General features: G+C 37.6%; 1 protein-coding gene across 20 annotated transcripts in view; it reads right to left on the reverse strand.

The window, feature by feature from the left end:
* CADPS2 (calcium dependent secretion activator 2) overlaps positions 1-13,132 on the reverse strand; it is a gene marked incomplete at its 3' end in the record, with an annotated part of 487,123 nt that overhangs the window by 57,501 nt on the left and 416,490 nt on the right. For 11 of the 20 annotated variants that reach the window (XM_079711385.1, XM_079711377.1, XM_079711381.1 and 8 more), the window contains 3 exons: positions 6,795-6,936; positions 1,983-2,138; positions 457-604 (listed from right to left, as the gene is read on the reverse strand). In XM_079711385.1, coding sequence (XP_079567511.1) covers positions 457-604; positions 1,983-2,138; positions 6,795-6,936 — 446 coding nt within the window. Of the gene's footprint in view, positions 1-456; positions 605-1,982; positions 2,139-6,549; positions 6,670-6,794; positions 6,937-13,132 lie in introns of all 20 variants that reach the window. The other 9 variants (XM_079711392.1, XM_079711389.1, XM_079711391.1 and 6 more) reach the window with 1 other exon arrangement.

Consider the following 13,132-nt stretch of genomic DNA (forward strand, 5'->3'; position numbering starts at 1 on the left):
AAGCCCAATCTTTAAGTACATTTCTACTTGATCTTTAAAAGAAACGGAAACTTTTGTGTAAATAAAATACTTCATGTGCTATTTTCTGTGGCCTGTTTTTTGTATGCAAACTCTGGATACTCTATATTTGTATAAACAAAGGAAGTAGCTTTCTAGCTTTCTCATTTGCTTGTGAAAAGCAAGGCTTATGTAAATACACAACACCTAAGCCATTAAAAGGTATATCTGAAATTCAGTGGCCACTTGTAAAATTTTGGGCAGTCTTTATATTAAAAAGAAGAAATTGACAAGAGCAAAGGATAAAGGGGCATTCCATTATTATAGTAAAGCTCAAACACTTGTATGGGGGAGCTTGGTCTTTTTAATCTAGTCAAGTGAGAGACTTCTAGAAACAGCATCCTCCTCCACCAGGGCACCCAGTGCTGCATTTCCACATGGGACATTCAGTCCACTTACCTCCTGTCCTCCATCCAGGGCACAGAGTTTGGTGCTTTGCTTTTTGGCATCGACTAATACATTAAACATTGTACACACAGAGGCTGGGATGCGCAAGTCAGTTGTTTTGCTTGCCTTTTGCAGCTTGAGTTCGAATGCAGTTCTTGTTCTATTCATTAAAACATGAATTCAGAGTAAGAAATTCTGACATATGTCCCACCTGTTTTTAAAAGTGAAATCAAAACTACAAGATGCTAATTTAAAACATGCAAATATGGGGTGTGGTATTGCCTGGGAGCTAGGAGGTAGGATGCTCTTCTTTTCAGGTGTCTCATATGAAAGATCAGACTGTGGTATTTTATATTAAACATAGCTTTTGCAGTCACTCAAACAATATTTCTACCCAAATGAAGCTATTTGTTACATCTAGTGTGTACTCTTAATGGAAAAACTTCACAGTTGCGCTCAACTGTCTGAATGAATATCCAAGTAGAAAAATCACCTGCTTCTCTATGTTAAGGCAGAACAAATCCTCTGTGTGAGTGTTTACCACATCAAAAAAAGGACAAGTCTAGAAAACACTAAAACACCATAATCAGTGTGCAATGGAGAATGTGTAATTCTTTTATGTCATTTAGTTTCTCTTTCAAATACCTGAAGTTGCATTTAGGTTTTTTAAAGAAACTGCATAACAGGTAGTTTGGAAATGGTTTTGCTAAAGTATCCAAAGAATATCCAGAGATTTGATACATCAGAATCACAGATGACGAACATGATTATTTTTAAACATTAAATAATCTAATTCATGGCCTTGCTTTACAAAGCCATTAAACATTACTCCAAAGACAGGATTTTTCTCGCTTTAAAGAATTCAGGATTATTAATTGCTCCAACCAGAATTTGTTATTCGCGTATGCTACCCTCATTGTTCTTGCACACATTGTGAACAAGGGCAATGGGGAAAACAATGCTAATTAGGATGCAATGCTGATTTTGTAAAAAGTATTAAAGAAAAGGAAAGCACATGTGGAAGAATCCAAAGCCTCATAACTTATTTCTGGTTAAGTTCTGAAAGAATGTAAACAGATACTTGGAACTCATCCGATGTGGATAGAGAATACCAGAAAAACAGAACAATTGATGGCAATGATCATCCATGGAGTTTGCCATGTCATTTCACAGCACACAGACACAGTACATAATGCATAAAGTACTTAACAGATCTCCTTCCTATGTCTCAGGAAGTATTGCTTTGGGAATTTAAAGCACAGTATTCCCAGAGAGATAATAGCACAACAGAAAGGATTAATACGGTATGGGTGCTACTGATGAGGGTAATGGTTAGGAGACCCGAGAAAAAGTAGCAGGCCAATTTTATCAATTACATGGGTCCCCAGATTCAGGTCAAAGGACCTAATGTCCTTGAAATTTTGGGAAAGTGGTACATGTTGAAACCTTCCTTGTGACAATTATATAGAAGATACTTGGTGAAAAGTGGTATTTTGGGAGTTGGCAGAGTAAACAGCAATTTGAAAATACATGTCTACCTTTTGACACAGGCCTCTATCATATCACTGGCCATTAGTTTAAGTCTTTGCTCTAAGTGATGGGCAAATTCTTGTTCTGGCCAGTGAAGATCAAATACAAACATTTGCAGTGCATCAAGTTTCCAAAAAAGGTCTTCTGATGTTGCTGAGCCATTGCTAGAAGAAAAAGGAAAAATGAAGAACATCGTGAACTTCCACTGTTAGCTGCGTGGGTCACCAATACATTGTTTCTTCTTTTCTGTATCACTTGCCATCAAAATATTGTTTCTTCTTTTCTGTATCACTTGCCACCAGTGAAAAAATACTACGTAAAACCCCTAGTGATCAATATTTTCTTTGTTCAACCTTCTAATTTTCCCCTTTCACTTCTTCTTAATGAATAAGGCAAGGAGAACAAAATAGAATTATAGTAGTAGGGTTTCGTTAAAAAGGGGTAAAATGAATAATCATTCTTTACTAAGGAAATCAAATTATATACATAGGAACAAACATCTTAAATTGTTCTTTACCAATCTCTAGGATAAAGATAAAATACACATTTCCTCCTAGAAATTCAGAAAAGTATGTTTTATGTAAGAAAATTCATATGACAGCAACTAGCAGCTTTATTTAACTCATGCATATGTGCCTCTGTCATCATGATGGCTTCTGTTTATCTATAGGTATGTAGCCTTCAGGGCCTTAAATTTCTCAGTTACAGGTAAAGGTGAAACAGGTACTGGGAATGAAGTAACAGGCTGGGTAGGGAAGCAAATCTTACTTTTACTTTGAAATGCTTTGTGCCTTTTCTCGTTCATAAGCAAACCTAACTTAGTACCAGGTATGGTCTAACAGAGAAAAGATATTCAAGGTGCTCTCAGGTTGGAGCACCATCATATATTTCAGGTCCTTCCATCTATCTAACTGTGGAGCCAAGGTCTGAAATGCATTCACTACTATGGTAAAGTTACTCTAGGGACCATATTTTCACACCATGCGAGAAGGTAATTGGTGTCAGAGTATATCATATTTGAGTAAAGGATAATATTATTACTTTTCATTAAGCAAGTATACAGTCTAATAGGAAAATAGATGATTTGAAAATAAAATATTCCTATGTGTACTGAAACTTAATTGTAAAAGAGAACAAAAGAAAAAGAAAAAAACCAAAAACTGCTGTATGATTCATTTCTGCTTAGCTTTCCAACATTTTAACATATACTAACCTAAAATTTATATTTTAGGTTTGTAAAAAGAAAAATATTAAAATAAACTAACTTATCACAAGGGCATGGTGGAAAAATTTTATAAAAAAGAAAATTCTTTTAAATAACCACATTGTTTAGCTAAATATACCTTAATTAGCCAGCGTAAAAACAATCACCTCCTGCTCTGGCTAATTAAAAGCTTATTTCTGCCCCGCAGCGCCCAGCATCTTCGCTCCATCACCAATCTACTCTGCTTTCCTCCTCCCATTTTGCCAGTAATTCCTCATGATCTCCTCGTCTAGCCAAGATGTCCTCAGAGTTAAATTCTCAAGGGAACGATCACAGCAAAGCAGTGAACACTACCCATAGCACTTCCCTCACTTAATATCTCCAAACCTTAATATTCAGTGCCCCAAATGTATCATTAGTATATGTGCTGCCGAAGCGAGCACCCCAAATGTATCATTAAACAAAAGCACCAGACAACCATGCTGACATTGCTGTAAAAAATGTTTGAGAAAACACTATAGTCAATTTTCCATTTTGCCATTTATATAATAAAAAATAAGAGAAAAAAATCCTGAAGCAAAATCCTCCTGTACATCTGTAGTGTACAATTTAGGAGATAGAGGCACTATGTTTTAAGAGCTGTTGAATATAATTGTCAAAGAAGCAAATCTACTTCTTATAGTTTTTTGTTTTGGAAAAATATAAGTAACAGCACAACAAAACAACAGCAACAAAAGCCACTATTAAAACAAACCCCTCCCCCCACCAAACCCAAATAGTAAAGGTAGAATTCTATTAAAAATGGACTTTCTCATCATATGTGACAATTAAATCTTTATAGAGAAGATGGATATATGTTTTTTCTGTTCTTTGATGTTATGGTAAGATTCTGAATGATACATGTGCTTAATTGGGAATGTAATTAAGATAACAAGAGTTTGTTATAATTAAATAGATGAAAAAATGTAAATAGGTTTTCTCTCAAGCTGGCGTGTATAACCTGCAATTTATTCAGAGCTTTTTCATTTTAAAATTATTTCTAATCAGTGACCTATCCCTAAAAGTATCAGTAACAGATTAAAGAATTCAAACGTGAAAAATGGAGTCTGAGATCATTTTCTCAAAATGCCAGCAGTAAACTTACCTGACTGGCATTCACTTCTAGAGTGAAAAAACCCAGAATGAAGATTTTATATACAGCAAAAGATTTGGAGGAGCACCTCTTAAGGTGATTTATACATTAGTATGTAGAGATGCATCTTCAGACTCATGGATAGTTTAGTATTATTTCTCTTTACTTTATCAGTAGTTGTATTTTTAACTCATTATATATGTGAAATGGGATTTTTTTTCTTGCTATTTAATGCTTTATAAGAAAAGTTAAAAAAAGCTTTGCAATGACATCAGAACATTATCAGTAATTCTGGCCACCTTGACACAAAGCCTAGTGTTGAAAACTTTGGCAGGTAACGATAATGGTAACTAACTTGTAAAACATATTTTTTTATTTGCCCAGAATGATGAAACTAGAAGCACTTTATTTACAAAGTCACAATTTGTTATAAAGACAGGACATTCCTGTCCTGAGACAGGTTATTTTTAAAAAGGGGATCCTAATAATGAGATTTAGGGCTCATATATATCTCAAAGCTAATAGCGTAATTACAAAAAAACCCCACTAAATTTCACAAGGCAGTGCCCAAAACAGTGTTCTTCATTAAAATCAAGGATGTTAAACAGATGGGAAATGAGGAAGAAGAGGAGTTAAATTAGAAAACCATGTAAAGAAGTACAAAAAAAAAATCATAAACTTAGAAAGGTTCACTATACTTCCTAGATAACTGAGGACACACAGACACCACTTGTAAAGCCCAAAGCATTTGCTTGTAAGAAAAAGATTCACATGTAACCTAATATCTTAATAATTATTATGATATAGTGTTGATGTTTAATTTGGAGAAAAACTGCAAACTATTTTGCAACTTATCATTCTCTTCCTTGGTCTTTGTTTCTCTCTTTTTTTTTTGATTATATGCAGATTAGACTGGGAATAGATCTGGAAGCAAAGTATATTAATAATCGGAGTGAGAGCTTTGGAGTCAAGCGAACCTGGGTTCAAATCTTGTCTTTGTCATTTGCTTACTGTGAGACACTGGTAAGTTTTGCCTTTTGACTTCTTTGTGACTTAGTTTTCTTAACTGTAAAATAGGGAAAGTGACATTTACCTCACAGGGTTGTTACAAAGCTTAACCGAGATAAAGAATTTGGCACTTTATATAACAAATTCTCTATAAATGGTAGCTAATTTTCTTCTTATAATTATTATTCTTTCTAGCTGACTTCATGAGAGACCTTGTGCAAAGCATGGGCTGTTATTGAGTTCATTTGATTGCTGTGAGGCTCATACTTTTGACAACCATACAGTTATGGGTAATAATGATGATTGAGGATAATGTAATAATATTATAGTAATAACAATCATAATGTAGAATAGGAGTGGTTATCATCTATCGAGACCCTATGCTGTGCCAGGCACTTTCCACAGTTTTTAAAAAAATCCTCACAAAAAACGTCTTTAAGTTAGGTGTCATAACCATTTTAGGGTCGAGGAAACTGAGGCAAAGGAAGACTTAATGATGAATAAGCTGGGATCTAAGTGTGGGGCTGATCGATTTCAAAGCCCATGTCCTTTTCACTTTAATGACTCTTGGTTATTGAATCTGCAACAGGTAGGCACATCACAATGTGGAGTTAATACATATGGTTTGTAATGATATAAAGATTACTTAAAAATAACAAGGTGCATCAAATGATATATGAAAGGACAAAAGAAGAACTTGTTGGTACTGAGAAACAAAGGACAACCCGTTCTCTGCAACCTGCATTATTGTTTCTTTAAAGGTGAGACTAAGATTAAAGCAGAAAAAGATTATGTTCTTGAAACTGTTCTTACAAAGGTTTTGCTACATATACAAGATAGATCAAGTGGCAGTAACAAAGCTGGAGCCAACTAAGGATCCTGGACATACATACCTACCGTTAACCACACTGCTTGTCTGAATGTGGAGAACTCTGGTTATACCACTTAGACTAGAGTCTACAACCTGGGTCACAAAATGACCCTTGCCCCACAGATTACATATGAACGACATCAAACCAGTGAGTATTTTTTTTAAAAAATCTATATTATTTATCATTGATATGCTAAGCTTAGCTTAATAGCTTCAAAAACTCAAAACAAATAAAACCAAACATAGTATTCCTCAACCAATGATGACAAATGCCATGCAATCTAAAGACATCTGCACAGAATACAGCCCAGGCCATGCACCAGCTAACACACCACCAGGAAATAAGTGAGGGATACACACGTGGACTCATATAAAGAAGCCATCCACGAAGGAGTAGAAAAGCTAGGAATCTGTGGAAGATTAAGAGGCAGACTTGGAACTTTTGGAAGAGCTACATTGGGAAGACTGTTGGCGATATTCCTGTAAAGAAACAAACAACGTGGGAAGGGACCACCATAAGCAATAACTACAGATGGCCACGTGTAAAGTCATAAGGTCAGGATAGAAGAGACAGGGGCTCTGTGGACACTAGGCAAGATACCTACTTGACAGGCTGCCATGTCTCTTGCTCAAAACCTCTGTGAATTGACTGGGCGATGGAGGACTCCATGAGATCCACGTAGCGGACAACCAAGGGCACAAAGATTTCTTGCAAGTGTTTGTGAAATTTTCCATTACATAGAAGTGCTGAAACAGTCAAGCAGAAACAGTGTTTGTCAGAGGGATAATATCAGGCATTTGGAAAATATGGACGAAAAACTTTTCTGGAAAGAGTCTGACACAGAACCAATAAAATACAGAGGTCTGGCCCCTCATATTGGATATCGTGTCATGAAAATTGATCAAGAACTACAATTGACCTCCTATATATGGCTGTCAAAACCAGAGATAGATTATATCTCTATAAAATGTTCCTGCCAGGTGGTATGGTTTTATTTTCTAAGAGGTTTAGCACACGAGGCATTTGACCACTTGCTGGAGATTCAAGGGAGCTGCCAAATTCCCTGAAGGTCTTGATACGTGTAAATACAGCAATTAAACAGAGTTAGAATACCTGTGGTATGCTGTGTATCACAGAAGAGCTAAACCTGTTCAATTCTAAGAGATAAGCTTGATTGCTTCTAAGAGATACACTAGTTTAATTCAGCAGGAGGGTGACCGTAGCCTTGGGAATGTCTATTCTGCTTCATGAACTTTTTAGTTATTCGTGGATTTTCTTCTTAGGCATTTACTTTTTCACATGGGTATTAAAAAAGTCAGCATATCACATGCATTTTTTAGTTGTCCATTGGTCTTCACTGAATTGTGATATAGGACATCCAACCTGAAGCCTTTGCAGAAGTCTAAGAATTTGCACTACTAGGACAGGACTGCTGGACAAGATGCACTTACCTCCACTAAAAGATGGCTGCTTTCTATGCACAGGTCATAGTTTTATTAGAACACAGGTCAGTGCTGTAGACTGAATGTGTCTCTCCCAAATTCATATGTTGAAATCCTAACTCCCAGTATGATGGTATTAGGAGATGGGATCTTTGGGAGGTGATCAGGTCTAGGGCAGAGCCCTCAAGAACAGGATTAGGATCCTTATCAAAGAGACCCCAGAGACATTCCCTTGACCCTTTCACCCTGTGAAGATACAGTGCGAAGACGGTTGTCTGTGAGCCAGGAAATCTAGCTCTCCCCAGACACTGAATCTGCTAGTGCTTTGATCTTAGACTTCCCAGCCTCCAGAACTATAAGAAATAAATTTGTTATTTATAAGCCACACAGTCTATCGTATTTTATTGTTGTAGCCCGAACTAAGACAGTATGGGTCTAAGTTGCACCATGAAAGAATAGAGAATCTTTAGGAAAACACTAAGTAATGCTAGTAATCATCAACAAAGAATTTGTAATTTTTTAGATGACGGTACATATTTCTCAAGCGAACATCCTAAACCCAGTTGTGATTTCTTTTAATAACCTTCAAAGTGAAAACGTGTTCATTTAAAAATATACTCTGTGGTTAGGAAAGGTATTTCTTAAGAGATGGTATTTTAATTGAGCCGAAATGATAGGGGAGCCCTCCGCGGCATGTGGGATCTTCCCGGACCGGGGCACAAACCCGTGTCCCCTGCATCGGCAGGCAGACTCTCAACCACTGCACCACCAGGGAAGCCCGCACCAATGTTTTAAGAAAGGAATGAGTGGGTGTGTTTCTAGAAAAACGAGAAAGCCAATGTGGCAGAAGTTGAGTGAGGGAGGGGGAAGAATAGTCCAAGGTGATGTCTAGATGGTAGGACATTGTGAAAAGGATGGATTTTGCTGGGGCAATGGGACACATTATTATTTTTATTATTACTAAGAGAGGAGTGACTTGATATGGTCTCTCCGGCTACTGTGTGGAAACAGGGTACGTGGTGAAGGGTGAAAGCAGAGAAGGAGGGCAGTACTCAGTTCTTTTCTGCAACAGACCAGCTAAAAGATGATGATGATGGTGGTGGTGGCCTGGATGAGAACGGCCGAGGTGGGAGACGGGGAAAAGCCTCTCAGTAATCCCATTCACTTTTCCTTTTTCCCAGCATGATGAATATGGTTAACAATAGCATACTACATACTTGAACATGGTCAAGAGATTAGATCTCAAATGTTCTTACCACTGCCCCCCCCAAAATAATTGTAGGCATGTGAAGTGAAGGATCTGTCAACTAACCTTATTGCATTAAACTTTGATATACATAAGTATATCAAATCACTACAGTGCACACCTTGAACTTACACAATGTTATATGTCAATTATATCTCAACACTTCTATGGATTTGAATAGCTGTATATACTCATAGTTACTAAATTTAATTACCAGCACACTTTAATAGTACTGTCTTCATAAAATATTCAGCTAAGTATGCCAATTTCCACATAATCTTCTTCAAAACCTAAATAGTGTTTTAAAACTTGGGCAAAGAACATGACACTCATCATGGTGGCATGAATATGAAAATGCTCACTATATATTACTTTAATTTAGTGATTCTAAAATTTGTCAGAGGCTGGAAAACTACAGACACATGAAAGTGGAGTAGGAAGTTATTCTAAGTACAGAAGGAAATACAATATATTTTTTTTCCATCTCTGATATATTTTAGCATTTTTTTTGTAGTAAAATAATCTTTTCTGGCTTATCTATATGCTAAAAGATTTCCCATTAAAGTGAGAATGATAATCATATTTAATGATAAATGTCTTATTGAGGAGACTAATATTATCTTAATGATGTTTTCATTAGCACGAAAGGAGCTTTATTTATTCCTGGAGATTCAGTCATAAAGCTAGAAGGTACTACAGATCACGTAATTCAGTTCCTTTTACCAAATGTCACCTAAATAGGGATACTAAACATTAAGGATGAAGTATTTTTACTCATCTAAATCATTGTGGTACCCAATCTGAATTTATTGGATCTCTACTTCACAACTTTCCTCCATCTCTTCCTCCTCCTCATGAGCATTTTTGGAGTGTCAAACACTGTACTAAGTCCTTTATATGCATTCTCATTTAATCATCAGAAAAACCCTGTGAGGGAAGCACTATTATTTTTTTCAATCTTATCAACAAGGAAATTGAGGCACAGATAATTTAGGACACTTGGCCAAGTCATTTAGTCATTAGACAGTAGAACAAGGATTTGATACCAGAGCCCCCTCTTGACTTCCATAGATTATAATACTATTCTCCTTCAATTTTAGTTACTGTAAGCTATTATCTGTCTATCTATTCATTCATACATCTGTTCAACCTACCACCATCACATTAGCAACTTTTAAGACATAGAAATGTAGCAAACTCTTCTAGATTAAAAAAAAAAAGTCTTGCAAATGACAAACACGCTACACCATATCTTAGATGAATTATATGTTTTTGGAATTAGAATTTTTAAAAACTCAGTTACAACATGAAAAAGTGAAAAGGTTACCAAAACAATTATATTCAATGAACTGAAAAGTAAACTAAACTCAGGGAACATGATTCCTCCAGCTCTGCTCTTTCTCAAGATTATTTTGGATATTTGGGGTCTTTCAGCAATTTCACTCCTGTGTATATATCCAAAAAAAAACAAGAACACTAATTCAAAAAGATACATGCACCCCAATGTTCATAGCAGCATTATTTACAATTGCCAAGATAGGAAGCAACCTAAGTGTCCATCAACAGATGAATGGAGAAAGAAGATGTGGTATACGTATACAATGGAATATTCTCAGCCGTTAAAAAAAGAAAAAAAAGAAATTTTACCATCTGCAGTAACATGGATGGACTTGGAAGGCATTATACTAAATGAGATAAGTCAGACAGAGAAAGACAAATACTGTATAATATCACTTATATGTGGAATATAAAAAAATATAATAAACTAGTGAATAAAACAGAAAAGAGCCAGTGGGAAGGGGGAAGGGGACTAAGGGGTATAAACTGTTAGGTATAAAATAAGCTCCAAGGATATACTGTACAACACAGGGAATATAGCCAATATTTTACAATAACTATAAATGGAGTATAACCTTCACAAATTGTGAATCACTATATTGTACACCTGTAACTTATATATTATACATCAACTATATTTCAATAAAAAAGTGAACACTGGGCTTCCATGGTGGCGCAGTGGTTGAGAGTCCGCCTGCCGATGCAGGGGACGCGGGTTCGTGCCCGGGTCTGGGAGGATCCCACATGCCGCGGAGCGGCTGGGCCCGTGAGCCATGGCCGCTGGGCCTGCGCGTCCGGAGCCTGTGCTCCGCAGCGGGAGAGACCACAACAGTGAGAGGCCCGCGTACCGCAAAAAAAAAAAAAAAAAGTGAACACTGTGAAAATATTCAATGTGCTTATAATACGCATTGAAAGCGGGATAATTTTACATTGCTATACAGCTAGACTGTGTGCTTAAGCCTTAATTTATATGGCTTACTAATAAAAAGTATAAAGAACCTTAGGCTCTGCATCTTTTTTTTTTTTTTGCGGTACGCAGGACTCTCACCGCTGTGGCCTCTCCCGTTGCGGAGCACAGGCTCCGGACGCGCAGGCTCAGCGGCCATGGCTCACGGGCCCAGCCACTCTGCGGCATGTGGGATCTTCCCGGACCGGGGCACGAACCCGTGTCCCCTGCATCGGCAGACGGACTCTCAACCACTGCGCCACCGGGGAAGCCCTAGGCTCTGCATCTTGATAGGTACTGTTAAATATTGTCATTATTTTTAAGTACACCAAAGCCAAAACACATGCTAATGCTAACAAATCATTACCTCTGCAAATGAGCATTCTACCTGATCAGTTCAAATGCTACTTTATTATACATTTAGAGATTAGGTATGTTGGCTATTAAGCCATACTTACTTTCTTAAGATGAAGAAGCACATAAGGAGAATCACTCTCAGTTATTATTAAATGTTATAATGATTTTAAGACTAAGTAGCAGTTGACTCAAATGTATTTCTAGCAAGAGCTCTCTTATGTAACAAATTATTATATCTACAAATGAGCACTCTAGCTCATCAATTCAAATGCTACTTTACTGTACATTTAGAGGTTAGATATGTTGGCTATGAAGTCATACTTAGTTTGTTAAAATGAAGCACATAAGGAAAATCACACTCGGTTATTATTAAATGTTATAATGATTCTAAGATTAAGTAGCAGTTGACTCAAATGTATTTCTAGCAAGTGCTCTCTTTTTTGATATCCTTGATAAGCACTGAATTCATTATCTTGTTAAATAGGCCTACTTCTCTTCTCTTATTCTCATCCTAGGCGTGAAAATAGGGATTGTCCACCTGATCATTATACCAGCAACCTGGATGTTGTACCAGAGGTCTTTCCTTCACTTCCTACCTCCAATGAGTAGTCAAAACCTGCATATTTTATATCCTTATTATCGTTCTAACACTTCTCCTCCCTCTCTTCATCACCACTGCTGTTGTCCTAGTTCCAGCCTTCTCATCTCCTGCCTTGGCTAATGCAATAATCTCCTAACTGGTCTTAGGCTCCTAATTTTCCTTCTGTCCATTCATCTTAAAATCTGAAGCAGAGGGGCTTGCTAAAATGTAAAATAGGTAATGTACCTCCCAAAGATTATAATTCTTTAATGGATCCTCAAGAAAAACTTCAAAAGCCTTAGCATGGAATGAGAGCCATCTATGAGACGTCTTTTTTTTTTTTAAGATTTATTTATTATTTATTTATTTATTTTTGGCTGCATTGGGTCAGTTGCAGCATGCGGGATCTTCATTGAGGCATGCAGGATCTTTCATTGCGGCGTGCGGGTTTTCTCTTCTCTAGTTGTGGCACACAGGCTCCACGGCACGTGGGCTCTGTAGTTGTGGCGTGTGGGTTCCAGAGCATGTGGGCTCTGTAGTTTGCAGCACGCAGGCTCTAGCTGAGGCGCGCGAGCTCAGTAGTTGTGGCGCGCGGGCTTAGTTGCCCTGTAGCATGTGGGATCTTAGTTCCTTGACCAGGGATCAAACCCACGTCCCCTGCATTGTAAGGTGGATTCTTTACCACTGAACCACCAGCGAAGTCCCTGAGGTGTCTTTTTTTTTTTTTTTTTTTTTTGCCGTACACGGGCCTCTCACTGTTGTGGCCTCTCCCATTGCGGAGCACAGGCTCCGGACGCGCAGGCTCAGCGGCCATGACTCACAGGCCCAGCCGCTCCGCGGCATGTGGGATCTTCCCGGACCGGGGCACGAACCCAGGTCCCCTGCATCGGCAGGTGGATTCTCAACCACTGCACCACCAGGAAAGCCCCCCTGAGGTGTCTTAATATGACCTCTCTGGCTCTTTTCGTTTGCCTGACCCCCCTACTTCCTGTGGTCCAGCCATAATGATTTTCATGGTTCAGTTCAAGTATAC

Source organism: Hyperoodon ampullatus (assembly GCF_949752795.1).
Source record: "Hyperoodon ampullatus genome assembly, chromosome: 9".
Classification (NCBI taxonomy): Eukaryota; Metazoa; Chordata; class Mammalia; order Artiodactyla; family Ziphiidae; genus Hyperoodon; species Hyperoodon ampullatus.